At 45.5% G+C, this 23211-nt stretch overlaps 1 protein-coding gene across 1 annotated transcript in view; it reads right to left on the bottom strand.

Moving 5' to 3' along the window:
* jarid2b (jumonji and AT-rich interaction domain containing 2b) overlaps positions 1–23211 on the bottom strand; it is a 125261-nt gene that overhangs the window by 11124 nt on the left and 90926 nt on the right. The window contains exons 5-8 of the mRNA XM_030064138.1: positions 18668–18889; positions 14031–14278; positions 5106–6567; positions 2579–3129 (exon numbers count right to left, since the gene is read on the bottom strand). Coding sequence (XP_029919998.1) covers positions 2579–3129; positions 5106–6567; positions 14031–14278; positions 18668–18889 — 2483 coding nt within the window. The remainder of the gene's footprint in view (positions 1–2578; positions 3130–5105; positions 6568–14030; positions 14279–18667; positions 18890–23211) is intronic.

Here is a 23211-nt window from a genome sequence, read left to right as displayed (position 1 = left end):
CCTCCTCTATACATTCCTGACACAGTTCCCCTGGACATGACCCCCTCCCCCGGACCCTCCTCCTGGAGAGAGGCTTTGAAGGTGGCCATAAATCTGTCCACTCCAGGGATGGAGATGTTAGCACAAAGCTGAAAGATGGCCTCGCTGATTCCTCATCTTCACGGCAAGTGGGGTTACAGTAGGAAGTACAGTATGCACCGTACTGAGTGTACTAACATGTGATAGTATAGTGCAGGACAGCACAAGCATATTTTTTGTTGCAGTTTCCCTTTCTTCCTTGTTAAGTGCCTTCAGGTGTTTCCAAAAGGTTTTAAAGAAAGTTGCTGCTGACATTATTACAACTGTTATTATTAGAACCGCCTACAGTGCAGTTATAATAGCAATACAGTATGGGAGAAACCTAGTAAGCACTGACAAGAAGTTTTTGCGGTCAGTCGGTAGCAGCAGTTATCCGACCCTTTTCTGGTGTAATTAGACCTAATTATATCCTTGACATGCACTTTGTTCTCTTGAGAGAAAATGTGAAATATATCCTCCTCTCGGGGCAACTCTGTGGTAAAAAGTGTACACAGATCGGAGCTGTCGAGAGAAATGATGGGTCATATTTAGACAAGCCTGTCCTGTCAGTTTTGTGACAGCCCATTCACATGTCATTGCAGTGAATAGTGCCTCTATAATTTTGATGTCTATGGACTGTACTGGGTCAAGTCTGTTGACAATATCTCAGTTCTTCAGAGGGAGGCTGGTACAGAGGGATTTAGTTACCAAAGGAGCAGTGGGAAGAAAAAGAAAATGGGATCCAGATCTGAGCGGAGTGGGGTACAGTGTGTGTGTGTGTGTGTGTGTGTGTGTGTTAACTGCATGTGTGAGAGTGAACACAACTCCATAGTCATCTTAATCAGAGAAGTATGTATGACACACTGCATTACTAATCGCAGAGATAATTACTCCATCACTCTACATAACGTAACACACAAGAATGCCCAAACCGAACAGGGAGCTATGGAGTGCATGTGTGTACCTATGTGCACAAGTTTATCCTTTGCGTATGCATTAACAGCATGAAGGTATATAGTGTTTTGTGTTCACTTGAAAGAACGTGACCTTTCTGCGAGTTCACAGTGTACTGTATGAGTGTGAATATGTGGATTTGTGCACATACAGAAATAACTGCTTGCATTTGCATGAACTGAATGTACAGCTATGTGTTTGGTCTTGGCAAAGGGTCTGGGCATGGGGTGAGAGGGTTGGACAGAGGGAGAGTGTCGGGTGAACTCTGGAGTTTGGGAAAATGGCTGAGAGCAAGGGCATGGGCTCATAGAGAGAAGACAGCAACGAGAGAGCAGACTGAGTTGGGGAGGTGGAGAGGGCTGGATTAAAGGAAACAACTGGAGAGGAGTTGGGCTGGGGGGTTGGGTGAGGTAGTAGGGGTAGGGGGTGATGGCTGGGGCTGGGGATATGGGTGAGAGGAAGGGCTGGTTTGCGGGCTGCCTGTGGGTCCTTTTCTCAGCGCTGAGCACTGACCTACATTTCAGCCAGCCAGAATCAACACAGCTGCCAGCACACTGAGGAGGTGGGAATACACCTAATGTGCACACGCACACACACACAAACACATGCACAAATGCACAAGTAGGGCTGCTGAGTGCCTTACCACACACAGCTGCACAAGAATATTCAATATGACCACAACAGCTAAGAGAACTTTTTTTTGATGAGCTACTGTCTCTAACCCTCAAACCAAATACCATCGGCCTTTACAATGCATGTAGATTACAACATTACAAGTCTTACTACACATAACCAATTATAAAACAAGTTGCCAAGGAAACTGAGTAAGATATTTTGACAGCAATTACCATTTTTGCGCATTCACATTGCAGCAACATTCTCTCACACAGAAAAGCAGTCATAAGGTTCTATAACCTCATGACTTAGCTCCTTCTGATGGCAAAGTGCACCTTTTATTACATAGGAAGTTGCACGGTGATAAACACATTTAAATGTGAGATGTGATACTACTGGAAAGAGAAGACTGGGTGATATTATTCTTGATTGAGAGTGTAGTAAGCTGGCATGCATCTGTTTGAGTAATGATTAGACTTCTGTAAATGGCTCTGAAGCTGATGACATACAAACAAGACAATGTGCACATCATTTGTGAGTTTAGTTAAGAGGTGTCACATACAGATTGCTAGAATACAGGGTAAATGAGAAAAACAAAACCTGATAATGAATGCCAACAGAATAATAAACAGACAAACAGTGACAGTTGCTTCTTGATGTCACATATTGCATGTGTATGCATACAATTAAGTTTAGAGATGTGGAATGACATTTGTGTATTTTTAGCTGTCAGCATGAGGTTTTCAGATCTAATTACCTAAGGATTAGTTGCATGTGTAGTACATTCATAATTAAAGACAGCAGAAGCTGTATTCTTCCCAGATGGTGTGAAAATTCATGCTGAAAATGTTTTGGATTGACTACACAACTTGAACAGAAAAGAAACAAGAACAAAAATGTCTGAACCTTTAAAATCATGAGTGTGGACAAAAGGCAACCTTCAAAACCTCACCTTGTAAATACACTTGTGCTGGTCACTGAGAACACCTCTGTCCTCCTCTTCCTCCTCCTCCTCTTCCTCCCCATGCTGCCTGTCCTCCTTGCCTTGTTTTTCCTGAGCGAAGAGCCGGCGCCGGCCCGCTTTGACCTGAGCCTGCAGCTCCTTCAGACGGTGATACACTCCGTTGGCGCGGTGGTGTCCTGCCGCCCCTCCCACCATCCCACCTGCAAGCCCATTCTTGGGCTCATAGCGTGGCAGTGCCAGCGCGTTGGGCGCCGAGGAGTCCGAGTGGCCCTCCAGCGGGCCCCGGCGCAACTCCAGGTTGTTTTTCTCCTGCAGCACCTCGGCCTGCAGCCGGAGGCGCTCCTCAGCGCTGAGCGAGTCATAGGAGAGCAGGTACTGCAAGTAGGCCTCCTGCAACTTGGCCAGTCGGTCCTGCGCTGACTTGGGGATGCGCAGGAGGTCGGCCAGCTTGGTCCATTTCTTCAGGTCCATCACCTGCTGCATGCCGCCCATGTCGTTGATGAGCTGGAAGAAACGCGCTAGGTCCACCTCGCAGCCGCCTAGCAGAAAGACAGAGAGATGGAGGCAGAGATAGACAGATGAAGAGACACACAGAGAGAGGAAGGAATGTTGTGTGGAAAATTATTTGGTTTGATATACAACTTCTTAAAGATACACTGGAGTCCTACACGTCACATAGCCTAACATTAATATCAATCAAGCATGACACATGACACACATAAGAAATAGATATTTTGGCTTACAATATTAACCTGAACATGTGTGTAGTCTGCAAAAAGGCACCAGCAACCCAAACAATAACCATAACAAAACTATCCAAAGGTTACCCTTCACAAAAACAGAGGTATTATTTCTGAGAACTTGAAAATCAGGGTCATTTTTTGTTTTAACTGGCGCAAGTAAAACCTCAGTTTGGGCCCCTCTGACTGTGGGAAAAAATGCAACGATATCAGATAAAGGGCTGCCATTTTCATGTGCTTGCTACATCGGGAAAACGTGCCAACTCCTCCATCAAGGTTTAACTGAGTTGGATTGACCACTTAACTATTATTTTTTCAGAATTTCCTGAACGCCTCATTGTGTCAAACATAGATACAAATTAACATTCATGTAGAATTGATTTTCTGGGCCCATTAAGGGAAGCCCGTTTGGAGCCAGTGTGTCCTGGCTGGCTGAAGCCACTCTGCTGTGAGTCACTGGCTGCCAGGTTAATACTCTCTGGCTAACAGCAATGCCCGCTCTGCACCGACTGTACTCACACTGGGATAATCTTCAAAATTTATTTCCGCTCTGCACAAAAGCTAGAAACACCCAAAGGTACAACCTGGAATATATGCACACAAAACATAACAGCGCAAAACCATTTAAATGGAAGACACTCTCACACATAACAAATGCCAACACACAGACAAGCATGCACACACGCACACAGTGGTACATGCATGAGTGCATACGTGGAGCACGCACACATACATACATACAAACACACACATCCATTCTCTCTGTCTGAAATGTGGCTGTTTAAATGCTCATAAAGTGCTGACGACGTTGTGAGAAATGGAAGGTGACAGGGCAATCTGGGGGAAATATTGTTTGCCTGGCCTGTTGGGCCCCCTTGCAGAGTAGCTGCACATTGTTATTGGCATCTATAAACAGGGAGATAAAATTGGGTGGAATGTCGCTGAACCTTTCAGTGCACTGCTGATACCCGTGGAGATGGCAATCTTTGTGCCGTTTGCTAACTGGCTGTTTTTGTCATAGCTTTAGCTAGAGCGCCAAAGACAGTGACAAAACACAATTAAATACAGGGGAATACTGAGAGGGTAAACAATAGCCTCTTCTGTGAGAATATGTGAGGAATACCAGTTTAGCACACAATTTATGGTCCTCTGGTTTATGTAAAATTGCTTTTCATCAGTTTCTCATTTTTAATCTAAAATGTATTTGTTTAAATTGCATTAGATTAGACATTTTTTCTGAATAATTTCCCTTGTGTTGAGTTGTGTTTCTAAAAAATATGTCAGCACCATTTAATTTACACATTTTTCAATTTATAAATGATCTCGAGTCAAAATTCATCAGACGTGAGCAAGAAAGCATCACTGGAGGGAGGAGAAAACAATAAGGCATTGTCACAGAAAAAGGCAGTTAAGACCATAAATGTTATGCCTGTAAAAGTTCGACATGCCCAGACCTGTGCCTTATGTTTTATAGTGTGGACTTGAGATATAATACTTCAACGCATTTATCATAACTGTCATCTCTGACTTTGACTGCACTCTTGAGAACAGCTTGAGTTTTGAAATAAAGACAATCAGAAGTGTGGAGAGGCACAGAGATGACGGACTAGTTTGAAACTGGGTTTTATCTGAGTCTTCACCAGGAAATAATTCACGCCAACAACATGATAGTTCTGGTCCTCACTGGAAATGTATGGAAGACATCTTGTGGCTTTGATTAATTCAATCAGTTCATAACAACAGATATGCATGTGAGTGTCTGTTGACCCACTTACCGATGACAGGGGGCTCATCCATGATAATGCCCTGAGATTTGAGGTGCTTGCGGATGCAGGCCAGCCGCTGCACATTGGGGCCCCAGCGCCTGCCCAGCTTGTGGACCCGCTGCACCTGTGTGACGAAGCGCATCTCCTCGCTCAGCTTGCACTCCGGCCGCCAGTCGGGTGGCGGCACAACGCGGCACATCCCAGCCGCCTCGGCCCGTTCCCTCACTGCGTCCAGGTACACCAGGGGGTCCTGGAACTCCCGTGGTGCTGGCCGGAAGACGGGGACCTCGCCCAATGCTGCCCAGCCCTCAGGCCTGCTGCGCTCCCGCTCCCGCTCCTTCTCCTGATCTCGCTCCTGCTGGCGCGTCATCTCCTTCTCACGCTCCCACTCCTTGTCGCGGTTGGCAGGCCGCAGCGCTGGTGGTTTGAGCTGTCCAGGGTTGGAGGACGAAGTAGGCGGGGAGGAGGTGACAGATGAGGAGGCCGAGGTTTGCTGGGGGTCTGAGGTAGTGCTGGTACGACTGGGGTTCTGTGGGTGATTCTGGCCCGATAATGGGGAGGAAGAGGAGGAGCTCCGACCGTGGGACCTACTCTGCTGCTGCTGTGCTTGTCGAATCAACATCAGCTTGCCAGCTGACGCCCGCTTGGGTCGCTGGTTCACCGGCTCCGCATTGGTTGCTGGTGTAGAAGGAGGCGGGGTTTGTTGAGGAGGCAGAGGAGATGGCGGGGGAGGTGGGAGTTGGGTGACAGGCGGAGTTGGGGAAGGGTGAGGTGGCGTTTCCGACGCATGTCCATTAGCAACTGGAGTGGTGGGGGTGGTGGTCTGGGCGGCAGCTTTCTCCTGATTGGCTGCCTTCTTACTGCTGCTGCGTGTCTCCAGAGGGGCGGGCTGAAGCTTGGCCTTCTTGGCCTCAGTAACAGGGGGCTTGGCCTTCTGCTCGATGCTTCCTGTCCCTACCGAGTTGAGCACCACCTCCAGACGCCGCTTGGAGTTACGCAGCCCCTCCCGGCCCGGGCACTCCGGCTGGCCCTGCCTCTGCCCGTCCTTGGCCAGGGTGTTGTGCCGCTGCCCGTTCAGCCTGCCGTTGAGGCGGGTGCTGGCAGCCACCTTGTGCAGCCCATTGGATAGTAGCACCTGTTTGCGGGTTTTTGCATTGCTGCGGTGGGCTGGCGCCGCTGCTTTTCCTGAGTTAGCCAGCCCATTGCTGGCTGCTGGCTGGCTGTGCTGATTGTGATTGTTCGCTGACGACGGTGCCGTGGTGGCGCTGCTGTTGTTGTGTTTGTTGCTGCTGAGTTTGGTTTTCTTGCCCAGTTCTCTCTGTTTGGCTTTGGTGTAGGTGACGTGGCCCTTGGACACGGTGGCTGTGTACTTCTTCACAGTTTTGGACGGCAGTCGGAAGTCGCGGCTCTTTTTGGCACCGCCAGCAGCATGTGCCGAGCCCGACCGCATCAGCCCATTCACTTTAGAAACCTGAGAACACACAGGAAGATAAGGAGACAAGGGAGAAATTAGAGATATCAGACTGTTATTCATTGCTCAGGATGAGTCATAAATAGGAGATAATGGGGGGAATGTAAAAAAAGAAGGAGAAGGAGAGTGATAGGCTAAGCTGATAAAAACACTAACCAGTGGAAGAAACCCTGAAAAGACATATACCTTATTGTGGGTGAGGTCACATGCATCTGAAATACTGTGGTAACATACTGTCTGTACACAAATCACAAATTTTCCAAACTGCATTGACACACTTTAATATGCAAAATACACCAAGATAGTTACAGCGATCTGGGCAAACACACCCTCCACGATGAAGCAGCCAAACGTTCAGATGCTGGCTATGCAGTACACCATTTGGTAGGTTGAACCAAATCTATTTGAGGAAAAGTGTGCTATTCATTAAAGAACCAATCAACCAGCTAGATGACTATACTTTCTTTTGCAGCGCGCCTTTGTAAACTACAACTCTCAACAAAGGCAGGCATTCAAGAAAGGACACATGCAAACCAAAACCAAAAACCACTACATCTCAAGATAAACAACAGTGGCGAAGGGTCGAAAAGAAAAAAGCTGGTAAACATGAGAAGGAGAGAGGAGATGGCTCTGTGGTTTCTGCTAGCAGATGGCTGGACGGTATGAGGTAGGACTACGGGGTTATGGGGCTGGGATCAAATCCCATCCGGGCACATAAAAACAGCCTTTTATTTGCTATGGGTTTCCTTAAGCTCTTTAATTCGCTCTTCATGCCATGAATAAAAAGGCTTGTGCGTGTGTTTATGTGTGTGTGTGTGCACGCGAGACAGAGAGAGGGAAAGGGAGTGAGAGAGTATGCAAGCTTGTGTGTGTGTGAGTGTGTGTCTGTCTTTGAGGCCCCCAGCTGTAGATCAGAGGCTTGGTAGAGTGGTGTCTGGTTCTACGGCTAGCTAGCAGGATACAGCTGTGGGAGCTGTCGTTTGGGCCTGCCATCTACAACCCCAGCGGAAGAAACATTGTCAGTCTCTCTTTTCTCAGTTTAAAGAGCTTTACTGCCACTTCAGTACAGGTTAAAATCACCTCGTATAGATGTCTCTGCCTCTCTCAGTCTGTCTGCCTGCCTGCCTGCATGTCTCTGCAATTCAATACACTTAGCCCCTGGTCTTATTCCGTGCCCTGCCATGACAAGGAATAAGACCGGTGTCGCCAAAGCATTGAAATTAAATTAATCCTTCTGTCGCGCTGTCGGCCCCCTGCTCCCTCTCTTCACTCTTGCACCGTGTCTTTCCTCCATTTCCTTTAATTCGCCGCTTCCCTTCCTCCCTCTCTCCTTCCTCCTCCGTGTGTCTGCCTTTCTAAGAATATCAACTTTTCTATGTCTCATTGCTCAACCTCCTCGTCTCTATGTTGTTTTCATGGCCCACTTTTAATGCTGCCAGGAGTATCTCTTTCCCTCTCCTCCCTCGCTACCTCCCTTCTATTCCCTCAATGTCTGTGAAGTGACATTGAGCCTAGTACAATAAAAAAAAAAAAAAAAGAGTAGGTAAAACTAGGCTTCATGGAATTACAGTGACTGGAGTGTGTAACAGAGCTCAGTGGAGTGTCTGGAGATCTTGTGACCTTACAGTGGCGTATTTGGTTGCTACAGGCTGAATGGGTTGAGCTGGAGGGCATGCAGCTCTCGTTGTATGAACGTATAGAGGCTATTCCCTCCTCGTCTTTTTATTCTATCTTATTCTGACCATGCTCTCAAACGGAGCAAATCCACATTTTCTGACGGGAGAACTTACTTCATAATCAAACCACATCACCTCCTCTCAAGATGTTTCTACAATGCTGCCATTTTTTTAGTGTACAGTGGTCCCTCGCTATAACGCGGTTCACCTTTCGCGGCCTCGCAGTTTCGCGGATTTTTTTTTAGTGCAATTTTGCATGCTTTTTTTTTTTTTTTACTGGACTTATTTTTCTACGAAGGTTTGAACTTTGAGAGTGTTTAAACAAGAGAGAAAAATGAGAAAATGTTAATGCCTGTCTGAGAAAAGTGTATAAAGTGTGTAGTGAGGGGTTTTACAGCCTTAAAACATCTATAGTAATTGTAAAAAATAAAGCGGACTACTTTGCGGATTTCGCCTATTGCGGGTTATTTTTAGAACGTAACTCCCGCGATTAACGAGGGACCACTGTATATGAGGATATGCTTATAAAAATAAATACAGGAGTGAGCAATTTATCAAGATTATATCAATATCATGACAGCACGACTAAACATCGTCCACAATTTTGAATGCTGTAAGACTGTGCTATGACATTAGTGTTGCCTTTTCCTGCTTTTAAATGTGGTATTACAGTGAAGGGATGCAGTTTGTAGCTGTAGCTGTTTTGCCACCATGAGAATATCGATATTGTGCTCTTCGGTCAAAAACATTGTGACATTTTGGAGCGCCCCGGAAGTTCACTGGATAAGAGCGAGGACCGTGTGTTATGGCTGAGTCCTGATCGCAGCAGTCTGGGTTTGAATCCGACCTCAGGCTGTCATCTCCTCTCTGTCCCCTACTTTCCCCTGTCTCTCACTACTGTGACTGTCAAATAAAGCAGAAATGCCAAGGGGGAAAAAATGTGATATTTGATTTTGTCCATATCGCCCAACTCTACTACACTGTCTAGGCGGGAAAGTGAAAAGAAGAGTAAGCACACAGCTTGAGATACAAGGGAGAGATGGAGATGGAGATGTTTTTTTCCACAGTTTACACTTCGTTTCTTGAGCTCCATGGTTTCAAAAGTATTCTTTCGTGCAAAAGTCACCATAGATACCTGCTTGTCATAATACTATCTAATATGTACTAGAGTTGAACACTTGCTAGGAAAGTGGCACTTTTTTAGGAAGGCTAAATCTCAGGAACATGTAGGCATGTCGAGCTCCCATCTATCTGTCTGTCTCACTGCCCACACCAGCAGGAAGTGAACCGTAGGAGGAAGGAAGGAGGGAGGGAGGGATGGAGTTATCAATCACAGCTGGGGCGCCGCAGGAGGGAGGTGACAGCCGGCCCATTGACAGGTTTGCCTTTGAAGGGCTCTCGTGTCACACATGTGTATGCGTGTGTGTGTGCGTTGTGTTGTGTTCGTCTCAGGTGGCGGGGGGCTGACACAAAGACCAGGCCATTAAAAGATAAGGGGGGAGTGAAACCTAACCCTGCCTCCATCAATCGTCTACTCCCCCCCACGCCTCCCCACCCCACCACCCCCACACGTCCTGACAATGGAAAAACACAGGGTGATAGCGGGAGAGAGGGAGGGAAGGGGAAGGGGGACGGAGGCAGAGCGAGGGGAGGGGGTGAATGCAGCAATTGTGTAAGCAGATTGATGAAAGAATGAAAGCTGGGCAGGTACCACTGCCAATAAGCACTGATTATTGCCGATAGCTCATGTGATGACACATACATCACATACGCACACTTTAAACAAACAACAACAAAAAAAAACTGCTGTCAGTATGCTCTATTACATAAAAAAAAAAAAAAAAAAAAAACATTAAATCAGCTGCAAAAATTAAAAAGAGCCCGACTGTTGTCATGTTAAAAACACAGAGGCAGTCATCACTAAAAGATATCCTATCCCTAATCATGTTTTTTGTTTTGTCTGATGCCGGTTGTCTCAGTGTTTCCATCAAGATCCACAATGGGAAATATGTGTTTCAATTACTACTTTCTTGTGCTATCCTCTGAGGACAAAAGTGCATGAGAATGTTTTTTATCATGTACGCATCATGTATATTTTTAACTTGTTTATCCCAAATAATATCAAGTCAAAAATCAGATCAAACCAATTTACGGCCTAGTGGATAACCCCGACAAGTTTAACCTCACTCATTTCTGTAGTTATGATAAACTGCATGCACGGAAACAAATTTATCTATCTAGTGTGTACGTTTGTTTACTCCCACACTAATGCAATAAAATACAAATACACACACACACACACACACACACACACACACACACACACACACACTCACACACAAACACAAGATAAAACAAAAACTACATTACGAGGCAAAAGTGACAAAGAGACTGAAAGGGACCTCTGTTGTAAACTTGCATTTTGCTGGGCAGCCACTATATTTGTCCAGCCACAGTTTGCTGACCAAGCAGACAAGCTGTTATGACAGCTTTCTGCCACAAGAGGGCCCAGTGGGGCTGCTCTCCTGGAGGGGTGGGGAGGGGGGGGGGGTCTCTCTCTGTCTTTCTCTCTAGTCTATATAATTGTTTGGTGTATTGGAAAAGGAAAGAGAAGGAGACAGAGCACGAGAGAGAGAGATGCAAAAAAAGGGCAGGATGGAGGATGGTGACACTGATGAAAGGAGGGCAAAGAGGCAAAAAGACAGATGAACCGGTCTTGTTCAGACAATTGTTTATAGGAAGAGAAGGAAGGCTGGATAACAAGGGAAAGAAAGAAAGAAATAAAAGCAAAGCAAAGAGAGGTGAAGAGAAGAGAGGAGAGAGAAGAAGAGAAGAGGAGAGCAAAAATAATACTGAGGTTCACTCTGGATAATAGCCGCTGGCAGAGAGAATTCAGACAGAAATGAAAAGGATGATGAACAGAACAAGAAAGAAAATGAAGCCAAAGGGGAAAAAAATAGAACACACACACACACACACACATACATATACACACACACACACACACACAGAGGCAGCTGGAGCCGGCAGCCTTTTCTGGAGTGGATTTCGGTCGCACGTGAGCGGGGAAGGAGAGGGAGGGGAGGGAGAGGGAGGTGGGTCTAGATGACATCATGTGTTGCTATAGCCCAGCTGGGGCCTGGCAGGAAGATTTTAACAGGCAACATCTGCAGCAGCCAGGCCTGGGAAGAGACAGAGAGAGAGAGAGAGAGAAAGAGAGAGAGAGAGAGAAGACAAGAAGAGGAAGGGAGAGACAAGAGCAAGAGAAAGAGAGAGAGAGACAGAGAGCAAGAGGCGGAGGACAGCAGGAAGTTTAACCCTTACACAGCCACGCTGACTGGTGAGAGAAAAGACAGCGAGAGAGAAGGAAGAGGGCTGCACATATGTATCATGCATGGGTGTCTGAGGCTCATAAAAATATAAATAGACGGACACATACACACTGAAGAAATGTATGGCGTGATTGTACACTATTATTCTATTCCTCACACACCATCATTATGACTTCACTAAAATAACACTTTCTGCACCCACAAACACAGCCTCAACCACAGATGGTCGCATTATTGTTAAACCAGCCTCCTCTCCCTTCCTGCTGTCTTATTAGGGTGTGATGCGATGCGGCCCTGGGCAGGTTGACTTTTAAGCAGCGCAGGCACAGTCGAGAAAGGTCACCGCGACCTGGCACTAACAACACACACTGTGCAAAAAACCCTGCACACACTCCGATGGGGCGAGATCAGGAGCGGCTGTGTTCGTTTGCGGGGTCGACGCCGGTGCGGTGGCTCGTCACGGAGAGAAAGATCAGGTGGCACTTTGGTGAGCATTTAACACTTAGCGGTTTGTTTGTGATCTATGGCGAATTTTTACATTCTTTAAGTGGCTTGGGGAGGACAAAACAAAACAACAAAAAAAAAAACATAACAAATGAGTGTCGAGCCCTTTTTCACAGATGCAGAGTCGGCTAAATGAAGACTTGGCCCCGCACACCCCACCTGGGTTTGCTGCTGTACACGGCTGCTTTGCTGACATCTCCACATTTGTTATTCAATTAAACTAAATAGAATCATATTGTTTTATAAAAGGTCCTGTTACGGCACACATATTTGGTTGATATAAGCCTCTATTAAATTAAGGAGAACCGAATCACGGTGAATTGAATTATGATAATGACTTTACCCTTCAGTTTTACACACACAACCCCTGGGTCGTTTTACGGCTACGTAATCACTTAACCTTTTATATGGCTTAGCCTGTGTTTTCACAGTTCACAGTCATGTATGTGTGGGTTCTGAACACACATGGTTTACACACATACTGTTCATGCTAATCGGGGGGAGAGCGAGGGGGGGAGAAAAAAAAAAGCACTAATCCCTCCAAATGATTGGAGCCATGTTGTCAAGGGCAAGATCTGTCTGTTCGACACAGGAGCGGTGAGAGAAGGAGAGTGAGAGAGAGAGAGAGGGGGATATTGAAGCAAAAAAGAGAAAATGAGTGAAAGAGACAGAGAGAGCATGAGATGGAAACAGAGGAAGGTGGGGTGAGGGTGGAGAGAGACAACAAGGATACATGGTACGAGAGGAATCAAAAGAATCAAGTGGAGTGCCAACAGCGAATTGAAAAGAGAGAGAGAGAGAGAGAGTGAGTGCAGAGGGAGAGCCGTGGAACAAAGGCTAGTAAGTGAGTGAGGTTGAAGTTTGTCTTGGCAGGCAGTCGCTCTCGTTGAGATTTATTGTTGGTTTTATTAGGCAGTTCTGGCCACTTAAAAACCTGAAGCACATGCCCAGGTCTCTATCAGCAGTACCAGATTACTACAACAACAACAACAACAACAACATGGGATAGAGGCTGCAGGGACAGTGAAAATGGACAAGACAGAACAAAAGAGAAGGAGAGGGACCGGGAAAAAAGGAGATAAAAATGAGTGTCAGAGAAAGATAGGCAGATTATGAAGAGGAGACAGAGATGTAGACAAAGAAAAGAGAGTGCCGAGCCTCCCCAGACATTGGCTTTTGATTAGCGATCATAATTGTCAGAATGCTAGTTTTCTGAGTTGAGCCAACTCCAGCCCTCCCTCCTCCTCTTCCTCCTACTCCTCTTCTTCCACTTTATGGGGTTCCTTGAAACCCGCTGAGTGCCGTGGAGAAGGAGGCAGGCTTTCACAGCCCCTAGCCAGCGCTACTAAATATAGCTGCAGCCGCGGCAGGCCAAAACACAATCATTACTCTCCCAGAGACAATGGATGGAGGAGAGGAGTCAGGAGAGAAGGAGAGAGGAAATGAGGAGGAGGGAGGAGAGAAAATAAAGCTGAAAGAGCCGAAAGGGGAGGGGATAAGAGGAGAGACGAGGCGAAGAGATGAGAGAAAGAGAAGAGAGGGGAGGAAGGAAGACAGACGAGGTAGAGAGAGGGAAAAGAGGAGTCAGGAAAAAACTAGAAAAAAATGTGAAATGGGGACGCGGCAGACAGTGAAAAGAAAAAGCAAGAGAAGGAATGATTTCAGAGGGCATGTAGCAGCCAGAAATAACAACCAAAGACGCCTGCTGCACCTCCAGCCTGTTAATAGAGAAGCTTCCGGAATATCTCCACTCACAGTTCGGCTAATACAAACCACTTACCTGCCACACATGTTTCCCTAAAGCAGGACACTTTCCCTACGAGCTGCTGTCATTTTCCTCAAGCTACCCGTCTCTGGAGAGAAACACTCGCAGAAATACTTTCATCCTCTCGTTTTTTCTCCTGTTATTTAGCGTCTCGCAGCTCTTTCATCTCGCACAAAGTCCACGCACCTGCTTGCGTAGCTCCTCGGCAGCTCTCCTGGGTGGCAGTCCGTTGGCGGCCGAGGCTCTGCTGCTGGCCAAGGCCTGCTGCTCTCTGGCGTGCTCCCGCGCCTCCGCCCGCTCGCTGCGCTCCCTCAGGAGGGGCGGAGGTGGAGGCGGAGGAGGCGGCAGTGGCGGGGCAGGCGTCTCCCTGCCGTGGGTTCCTGCTTTGGGCCGTGGGCTCTCCCTGGTCCCTGCTTTACCATGGCTGTTGAACACTGGAGGAGAACGGAGGCAGAGGGAGAGAGAGAGGAGTCAGGACAGTGCGCTGTGATATTTAATTAATGAGGCAGGTAAAGGGCTAATCTCATTGCCTTCAAGTGGTCGTTCACACAATTGTATGAGCCACAGGGGCTGACCGTGAAATCTGAATATTTACGTAGTGATACACAAATAAAAACAACTGTTCATGGTCATTGGTTGAGACAAGCTCAGGTTTTTCTTAGAGGTCAGTTTTTCAATAGGGCTGATTGAGGTGTGTGTTGACTGGGTATCAAGGGAATCCACCCTCTGGTCTCAGGGCTCCCATACATCATCATTGTATTATCATCATCATCATCATTATTATCTTTTTTTTTTTTTTTTTTCTTTTACTGCAAAATTTGTTCCATCAGTCCTTGTTCCCTCAACATACTGTAAAAAAGAAAAATGTCCTTATCTCTATTATGTATTTTTTTTTTTTTTTTTTTTTTTTAAAAAAGCATAGTCTGATAATAAATGTTCAGTAAATAATATGTGAAATGGAGTTTATGGTTAAAAACCAGTTGCTTCCAAAGATGCTCTCTTATTCCACCATACCATTTATCAACATTACATAACATTACAAAACGAATGCCAGCAACAAAGCCGGCATTAGCACCGACAACACTAGCCACATACCAACAATTAAACATTAGCAACATACACACTCCCATGTTCCCTCAAAATAAATAAATAATAATAAAAATAAAAAGCTCCATGTCCTATGGTATATTTAAAAAAGTGAATAATCTAATAGTGCATGTTCAGTAATAATATCTGAAATGGTATTTGAAAATAGTGCACAAAAAAAAAAAATGAATAAAATGAAAAAACTAGTATATATTGCATCCTGGGAACACAGATTGGACACCCGGTATCGAGGAATGCTCTACACTGACAACTGAAATGGCTTCAGTCTTTTATCAGTTCATTCTGATAAAAGACTGAAGTTCATCTAGTCGAAAATCAGGCTAAATCAAGATCCTAAAAAGAGACCTTGTGTTCTCTCTCAGCGGTAGGTCTTCACCGCAGCACCAGAGCAACTTTTAACGGTAAAGCTCCATCCCTTTTATGTTTTGCATGTGGTTGCAAAGAGGGCGCCCATAACGGACCAAGTGTCTCATCTTTTCGTCAGACAGCTACCAGTGATTAAAGGAGTCAGACCGTTGTCAATAAAAGTTTTACTTTTTACAGCCCTTGCAACCTACTGTAATCTCCTAGCATGTGGCCTTCGGCTTATTTTTTTCTGCACATGACACAGCTATAAATTAAACTCCTGCAAAGAAAACTAGTGACTGTGGAAAGTTCCCATCAGGTAGCAACGCGCAAATTCCACCCATAGGTCATACAGCATGCTTTTTCAGGCTACCACCTACGTATGCCCATGCCAATATAGGAACATTAGCTTCTCAATAGGCCCCCTGTAGTGCAGAATAGCTTCATAAACCCTGGTGCTATAAACCACGACGGCCAAGTGGAAAAGCCCGCACAAACATTGGAATGACAGGCTTTTGGCTAACATATAGCCACCAATCAGTAAAATATGCATGATTTAAGGTGCATATGAAAACGTCTTTATGCTACACGTCAATGAACTTGTTCAAAATAAATGCAAAGCACATCAACCCCCGGGGCTGATGCTAAACGAGTTGAGCCGGAGTGAGGCGATTAACACACACACTCAATAGCTCTCTCTTTAGCTTTTATGAGGCTTAACTTAAAGTTTCATAGCGTCTTAACGTCAACAGGCGCTCGCCGTATGGGAAGCACATATAAATGCACAAAGGCACATGCAATACACAACACAAAAGCGTGTGTGCACACATATGTAGGCCTGCGTATACATCAACTCATAATTACAAAAGCATGTGTGCTGTGTGTTTGTGTGTCTCAAGGCTGAACGAAAAATGAGAGAAATCCCGACATTTTGCAAAGTGAGGCGAGAGACTGAGCCCAATAAAAGCTGTTTAATTTAGCTATGTCAACATGGCACATGGTCGAGTGAGAGAGAGAGAGAGAGGTAGAGAGACAATGACCCTTGATGAGTGGCTTATAACATATGCCTGTTTTCTCTGTCGCTCAGTCTCTCTCTCCCTCTCTTCCCCTAATTCTACTCCTCCCCTGCGTCTCTCACTTGCTCTCTTCACCTCTGCCTTTCATCAAAATTTTGTCCTCTCTCTCCCGCCTCGTTCTCTCAGTCTTTACCTCTCTCCATCCTGCTGTGTCCCTCCTCCCCCTCCTCCCCTTCCTCCTCCTCCATAAGTGCTCGTATAACCCTGCTCTTGTTGGAGAGTGGCCCACACTGCATATTAAAGTGTCACGTTTGACACCAATCTTAATACCGCAGAAAGTACTGAATTGATTGTGTGTGTGTGTGTGTGTGTGTGTGTGTGTCTCTATATGCCTCCCAGACAGCACAGCACAAATGCAGTTTCTAAATTGGCCCAGCACTGGAGCAACGACCCAGTGCTGACTTTGTGCGGCTGTGCGCTGAGTGTGTGTCTGCGTGCGTGCACGTTATGTATGTACACAATCTCCTGTTGTAGTGTCCTCATTTCAATTGTCCTCTATAAAGCATATCTACCTATTTCTGCCTTATCTTTTTTTTTTTTTTAATTTATTTATTTTTAGTTTAGTTTATTTCAGTCATTGTCAACTTAAACAACCCAAATACACATGTAAATAAACAAGTAAATGATAAAAAGTCATTACTTCTGAAGTGGTGACAAACCAAAGAAAGTTTATTCTAACTGAAAAGGCTTATTCCACCTACACCTTTTAACATTAATTATTCTGTACCAATCCCTTTGGATTTACGCCCTGAAGGTGAAAGAAATAAGAAAAAAGAGGAAACATAAGATAATGACTATTTTTATATGTATATTATATAAACCCAAAAGTCCCAACCAAAATTGATATACACACTGTCCTCATGCACACAAACGGGCCTGGATCCGTTCAAATAGGTTTCTCTATGCTACATACTCCTTGGAGGCCTTGTGTGTGTGTGTGTGAGTGTGAGTGAGTGTATGCGCGGGGCTGCAAAAGTTCATGTACGGGTGAGAGCAAAAGGTGTGTACGTGTGTGGTGTGTGCCTGTAGGGGGGGGCGGGTTCTGCCTGTGACCCATACAATGGTAGTGCACAGTTCTCCCAGAGTTCAACAGGCAAGCAAACCAATCGCTCTCTCGCTCTCTTAATCCCACCAGTCTCTCCGTCTCTTTCCTCCTCCACATTCCACTTAACAGAACGACAGAGGAAAGAGCTGAGCGAAGCGTTCACCTTTTGAACCTCTGGCTGTGGTACTACAGACTGAGGCGGGAGGGAGGAACTCTGAAATCCTGCCCTTGTTTCCAGGAGGAACGCCTGGCCGGAAGGATTAGATGTCAACTAAGGCTGCCAGGAAGAGAAAAACTCTACATTAAAATCATTTCTTTAACTTTAGCTCCACGAAAAGCTGCAGATCCCAAGCTAGAAAATGCATAGATACATAGGGGACGTAACACACAACTTGTTTTTACAGGCAAGATTTCTGTATGTGTGTGTGAATGCATGCATGTAGTTTCCTAAATGTTGTGCATGAGTGTGTGTGCATTCATCTGAACGTCAATGTTCCCCAAGGGATGTACGTATGCTGCCGCCGTGTGTGTGTATTTGTGTTTGTGTGTGCGTGTGTGTGTGTGTGTGTGTGTGTCAGGGGCCCCGGCCAGCTGTTGCAGTGCGTGCATAAACACCTTGTTAGGGCTTAGAAAACTAAGTGTTAATTGGGGTGGAAAAGAGACGATGTGCTGCTCTGCCATCCCATGTGACTTCCCCCTGTCTCTGCAGCAGAAAACAAGAGTGCATACTTAGGAAACTGCGAGCGCACACACACACACGCACACTTATTCTCTTATCCCGTGACTCCTTCTGTGCTTCTGTTTGGCCCACAAGTCTTTCTTTCCCTCTCATTCCTCCATTTTTGCTCCTCATCTGTTTCCAAACCCGCTTTTTCCACTCCTCCTCTCTCCAGTCGTCCCTCTGGTGCATCATCCAGCTCCTCTCTCTCTCTCTCTCTCTCTCGCCCCTTTGTCTTCCTTTTGTCCCACTTCCCTCCTAATCACCATTTCTCTCTCCCTCACAGGATCCCTTTCTAACCCTCCTCTTCTTTCCCTTCCTTTTATCCTCACATGCTCCAGACAGTAAACACAGACAGGGTCCCTGTGGCCCATTATGCCAATTGAAGTCATTTCCCTCTCTCCCCGCTCCAAACCCATGCGACCACTCTCGGTGATGAATGACTACATTTCCCATGGAGCTCTGGGAATCTGCGCTGGCCTGGTGCTGCTGGGTAACGCAGAGCGATGACATGGACGGGCTCCGTGCTTACCGTGCCCGTTGAGGGGCTGTCGGGTCGGGGGCTTGCCCTTGCGGGGCGTCGAGTGGCAGGAGGAGGAGGAGGCTGAGGCCTGGCTACTGCTCCCTCCTCCGTGGGCTTGGACACTGCCTCCGCTCTTCACCTCCTCTTCCTCTTCCTCCTCCTCCTCCTCCAGGTCCTCCTCCTCCTGGGAGCTCCCGAAGTAGGCCATGTTAATGGGCAGGGCCGACGAACCTAGGAGGCGGAGAGAGAGAGAGAGAGAAAGAAAGGGAGATGAACAACAGTTTCACATGAGCAAAGAGGGCTAAGTGTAAAATCAAGTGGAGTTTATCTCCACTGTGTTCTACTGAAACAGAATCCACCTTATATTTGAGATTGCTAGATGTCTGGTTGCGAGGAAAAAAAAGTCCTTTCTCATTCTCCTAGACACTGCACATTAATCAGCATCAACATGGCAGTGGTGAAATATTAATGTAAAAATACAAGTTGCTCAAGGGCTCGCGAACATTGCTGTTATTATCCCAGCTGGTGGCCTATTGATGCTTTGTACACTGTTCTGCACATAGAGGAACCATTGTTGCTTTCACTTCACTCCAGCACCTAGTCTGTGCGATTACAGTACACACACACACGCATGTACTCTCAATACAAAATGGAGAGCAAAGGCCGTTTTACTTTGAGAGCTTTTATAGTCCATCACGGCTCCTGGAGTGGGCAGGACCGAGCCGGCCTGAATCCGGCTCAATCTCTGATATCTTTTAAATGCCTGGTTTTCAAGGTGGTGTCCGGGGACCTCCAGAGGCCGTGATGGAAAGTCAACTTGGGAACGTCTGAAACCCCCAATTTTAAATTATTTCTTAATTACTTCTTTTATAGACCTGCTTTATATGTAGTGATGTATCAAAGGTGCATGACCGTACGTTTTTTCATATACTCCTTTGTAAAGCACTTTGAAAAACACCTATAAAAGATATTATCACTATTATTAACATTATTACAAGTATCATTATTGTTAATAGTTCTAATATTAGCAGTAGTAGTTGTATTACCAAGAGAGAACGGGGGGGGGGGATACTTGCAACTCACGCCGATAGCTAACACTGAAGCCACGGCACTGCGAGTACGTAACTCAGCCCATCTTTTCCCAGAGATTTCCACTGTTGACAGTTTTATTGAGTCATATACTGTACATGTGCTGAAATATCCAACTCTGTAAGAAAGTTACTGTAGAACCCAAAGTGTCTCTCTCTCGATGCTGAGCTAATCCCAAATCTGTCGCTTTCAGTCTTCCAAACAGGATTACTGTCAATCTCTCCCCCTATTGGAGGAGAAAACCGACGCTCGCTCTCCTTCTCCCTCTTTCCTTTTCCTGTCACACTCACTCACGTTCATTGTCATTTCGCCACAGTCAAGCTCAGTATGCGCCGGGAGCTGGGTGAATGATGTTTACCTCAGGTTAGCTAAATGCACGCACACACACACATACATACACACACACTCAAACACACACATACACACACTCCCATAAAGAGTCGTAAAGCCCAAAGCTATGTTATTAAATCTCATAATGTTACACTCGTAAATCAGTGTGCAAACAGCTGGTCCAGTCACACACATCCAGGAATAAAAACTAAGGCTGGCTCGTAGACAGTACAGCAGCACCAACTGGCATAGACATGTTTGGACTGAAATATTAAACTATATAAACTATATACACAGGCGCAGTCGTAAATCACTTGGAATATTTTTTTCACTTTGCTTCATCTTGCCCTGATGTGCCTCAAGAAGCATAAAATTCATCTCTGTAAAAACCGGGACTGTGCCAATACAGAAATGGCATAGAAATCAGTGTGGCCAGCGCTGTCGGCATGTTAGTCTACAAATGAAACAACAAGCCAGGACACCAGTTTAACTGTGAGCGTGTGTGTGTGTGTGTGTGTGTGTGTGTGTGTGTGTGTGTGTGTGTGTGTGTGTGTGAGTATAATAGAGAATAGTTTCCATATTAAAGGGTAGTTTCCATAATAAAGGGCAGCGTTGTGGAGAAACACGCTCTAAATCTGCCACCTCTCACCTTAGCTAGCCTGCTGTGTGTGTGTGTGTGTGTGTGTGTGTGTGTGTGTGTGTGTCCATCCACACCTCTAGCCCTCAGTGACTAGAGAAGGAGGGGACAGTCGCATGAGGGGTAATTTAATTAAAGTGCTCCTTTTGTACATTCTGCCTTTATGATTTCTGTGTATTGTTGATTTATGATTGACAGGAATGCGTTGTTATGTAACGCCACCACAGCTTTGATTAAATCTGAATGTTTATGGCCAGGAAACGGTGGATTTTATGAAGTTGTGAGCCATTTATGGCTAAATCGATTGCATGGCATGGGCAACTACTGTGGTTTTTATTACCCTTTCAGGGGACACGGTGTTTAAAGGGCATTACAGGAGAGCGATGCATGATTATATGTCAATTATCATATTATTAGGCCTCCCTGAAAAGAAAAAAACAGAATTCAGCTGATCTGCATTAAGCCACAGACAGCAGCCTAAAATTAAATGAGGTGAAAGAAGAATTAGTCAAGCAAATTATTCAATTATCATACGTTTTTGGAAGGGTGACGAACACATATCTGAGATGATATACATTCAATACTTTATGAGCTGGTTTAATTAAAATATAGAGACAGCTCAATTATGAGGGCACCAAAATAATTTAAGAGTTAATAATCCACTTATTCAGGGGACATTTCTTAAATACATCAGAATAATCTGGACTTTATGCAGCAAAATGTAACAAAGTCAAATACAATTTTGCACAGAAATTCCAGTCAGTGCCAGGTTCAGTGTCGTAGTGAACTCTCTGGCTGGACAAAGAGTTTCGGTTTTACCAGAATGTGCTCATTCATGGGCTCATCAGTGAGAGTGAAGCGACCCTATTCTGAAGCCGCGATGGGCTGAATAATTGGGTAGAATTACCAGCCTTGTGTCATCAATTAAATGGATATTGGAGCTACGCGAAACACACACAAACACACACGTTTACAGAATCGTGACACAAAAGAGCCTGGCTCAGATACACTAAACGCCTGTGTGTGAGCGTGTGTATGTGCGGATAACACTCAATACTTTAATGACACCCTGACTAAGCCCAGGCTTTCCTGCTAACAATGGAGAAGATGCAGTGTAACGCTAAACTGTTGACCCGTACCACACAGATGCAGCACTTGTATTTCGTGCACTGGTGAATACTTCAGCCTTCCACATGAAAAACAGTTGTGAATGACACTATTTATATCATACATGAATCAGAGTTGATATTAATAGATTACTAACACATGTTGGGACAGATTTTCAGTTTCTGAGAAGTAAAAAATGATCTGACAGTGTCTTAAGTTTAAGAGCCCCGTGGGGGGAACGCTGAAGATTCTTTTTCTTCTACCAAATCATAAATCAACTTTTTCCCCAATTGTGTTGACTTGATGGATTACTTTCTGCTTAAGTGATGAGATAGAGATAAATTCTTACCATATTCAAGTGATTATTCTGATTTCGCATCACTCTCAAGGCATATGCTACAGCTTTAAAGATGGATTTTTATTTTTAAGCACACTAATTAGAGGTCACGGCTGCTCAGCCACAGTTGCCCATTTTGGGGACCCGTGGTTATCACCAGTCACTTTCATTTTGAACATTTTGCATAAAAATCACTCTTACACCAAGGCATCTCCAAACACTGCAAGACCCTGCTAATAGAATTTCTTGCTGTGTCTTGGATAATACTTTTCACCCAGCAACTCTGCCGGTTTCTAATTATCTCCTCTGAGAGCCGGAGAAAAGAAAAAGCTTAAATGCCTGTGGTGACAGCAGATCCCCAGAACAGTTAATGTTGCAAGTCTGACTGCTCTGTAACTTCTGATGGAGGACTGCAAGAGAAAAAGTGAGAACATTCTGCCATAGTGAAACATAGCTTTAAGCGGTGCGGCCTGTTTCTGTAGTAGCCAGGTCAAATTTCCAGACCACATCTGGCCAAAGCAAGAAACCCTGATAACACTAGTCCAGTGTGTGTTTATGTTTTGGTTTCTTGGCCTGTGACATTTTAAGTGGGATGTAGACAGTTGTAAGTGGTCAAATACAATGCTGCGGCACCACTTTGTAGCACAGTCCAATTTTCTGGCTTTTATCTAGTGGTTAGCCGAGGTTTAGATGACCGCATGTGTGCCACACACATGCTCACGTGTGTGCACGGCACTGCCACTCACGCACACACACACTAAGAGACACACACCAAGCCACACGCATGCACCTCGAGACACACCACACAGACACGTCATTCATCTTGGCGACATAGTAAAGGCTACTCTCTTAGACCAAACAAACACAACGAGGCGGCACACACACCGTCCCAATCAGCTTCTAATGACTTGCTTCATTAGCTAAATGGCTGTAATTTACTGCCCTGAACGGGGGTCAGTAGGCCAATGGCAAACAGACCTTGAGGGCACTCGGAGGCAGGGTGAGGGGAAGAGTGTGTTTGTGTGCGCCTGTGTGTGTCTGTTTGGGCAGGTT

This window comes from Myripristis murdjan, chromosome 11, assembly GCF_902150065.1.
Source record: "Myripristis murdjan chromosome 11, fMyrMur1.1, whole genome shotgun sequence".
Taxonomy (NCBI): Eukaryota; Metazoa; Chordata; class Actinopteri; order Holocentriformes; family Holocentridae; genus Myripristis; species Myripristis murdjan.
The sequence above is the reverse complement of the archived record's forward strand: the minus strand, read 5'-3'. Positions and strand labels throughout refer to the sequence as shown.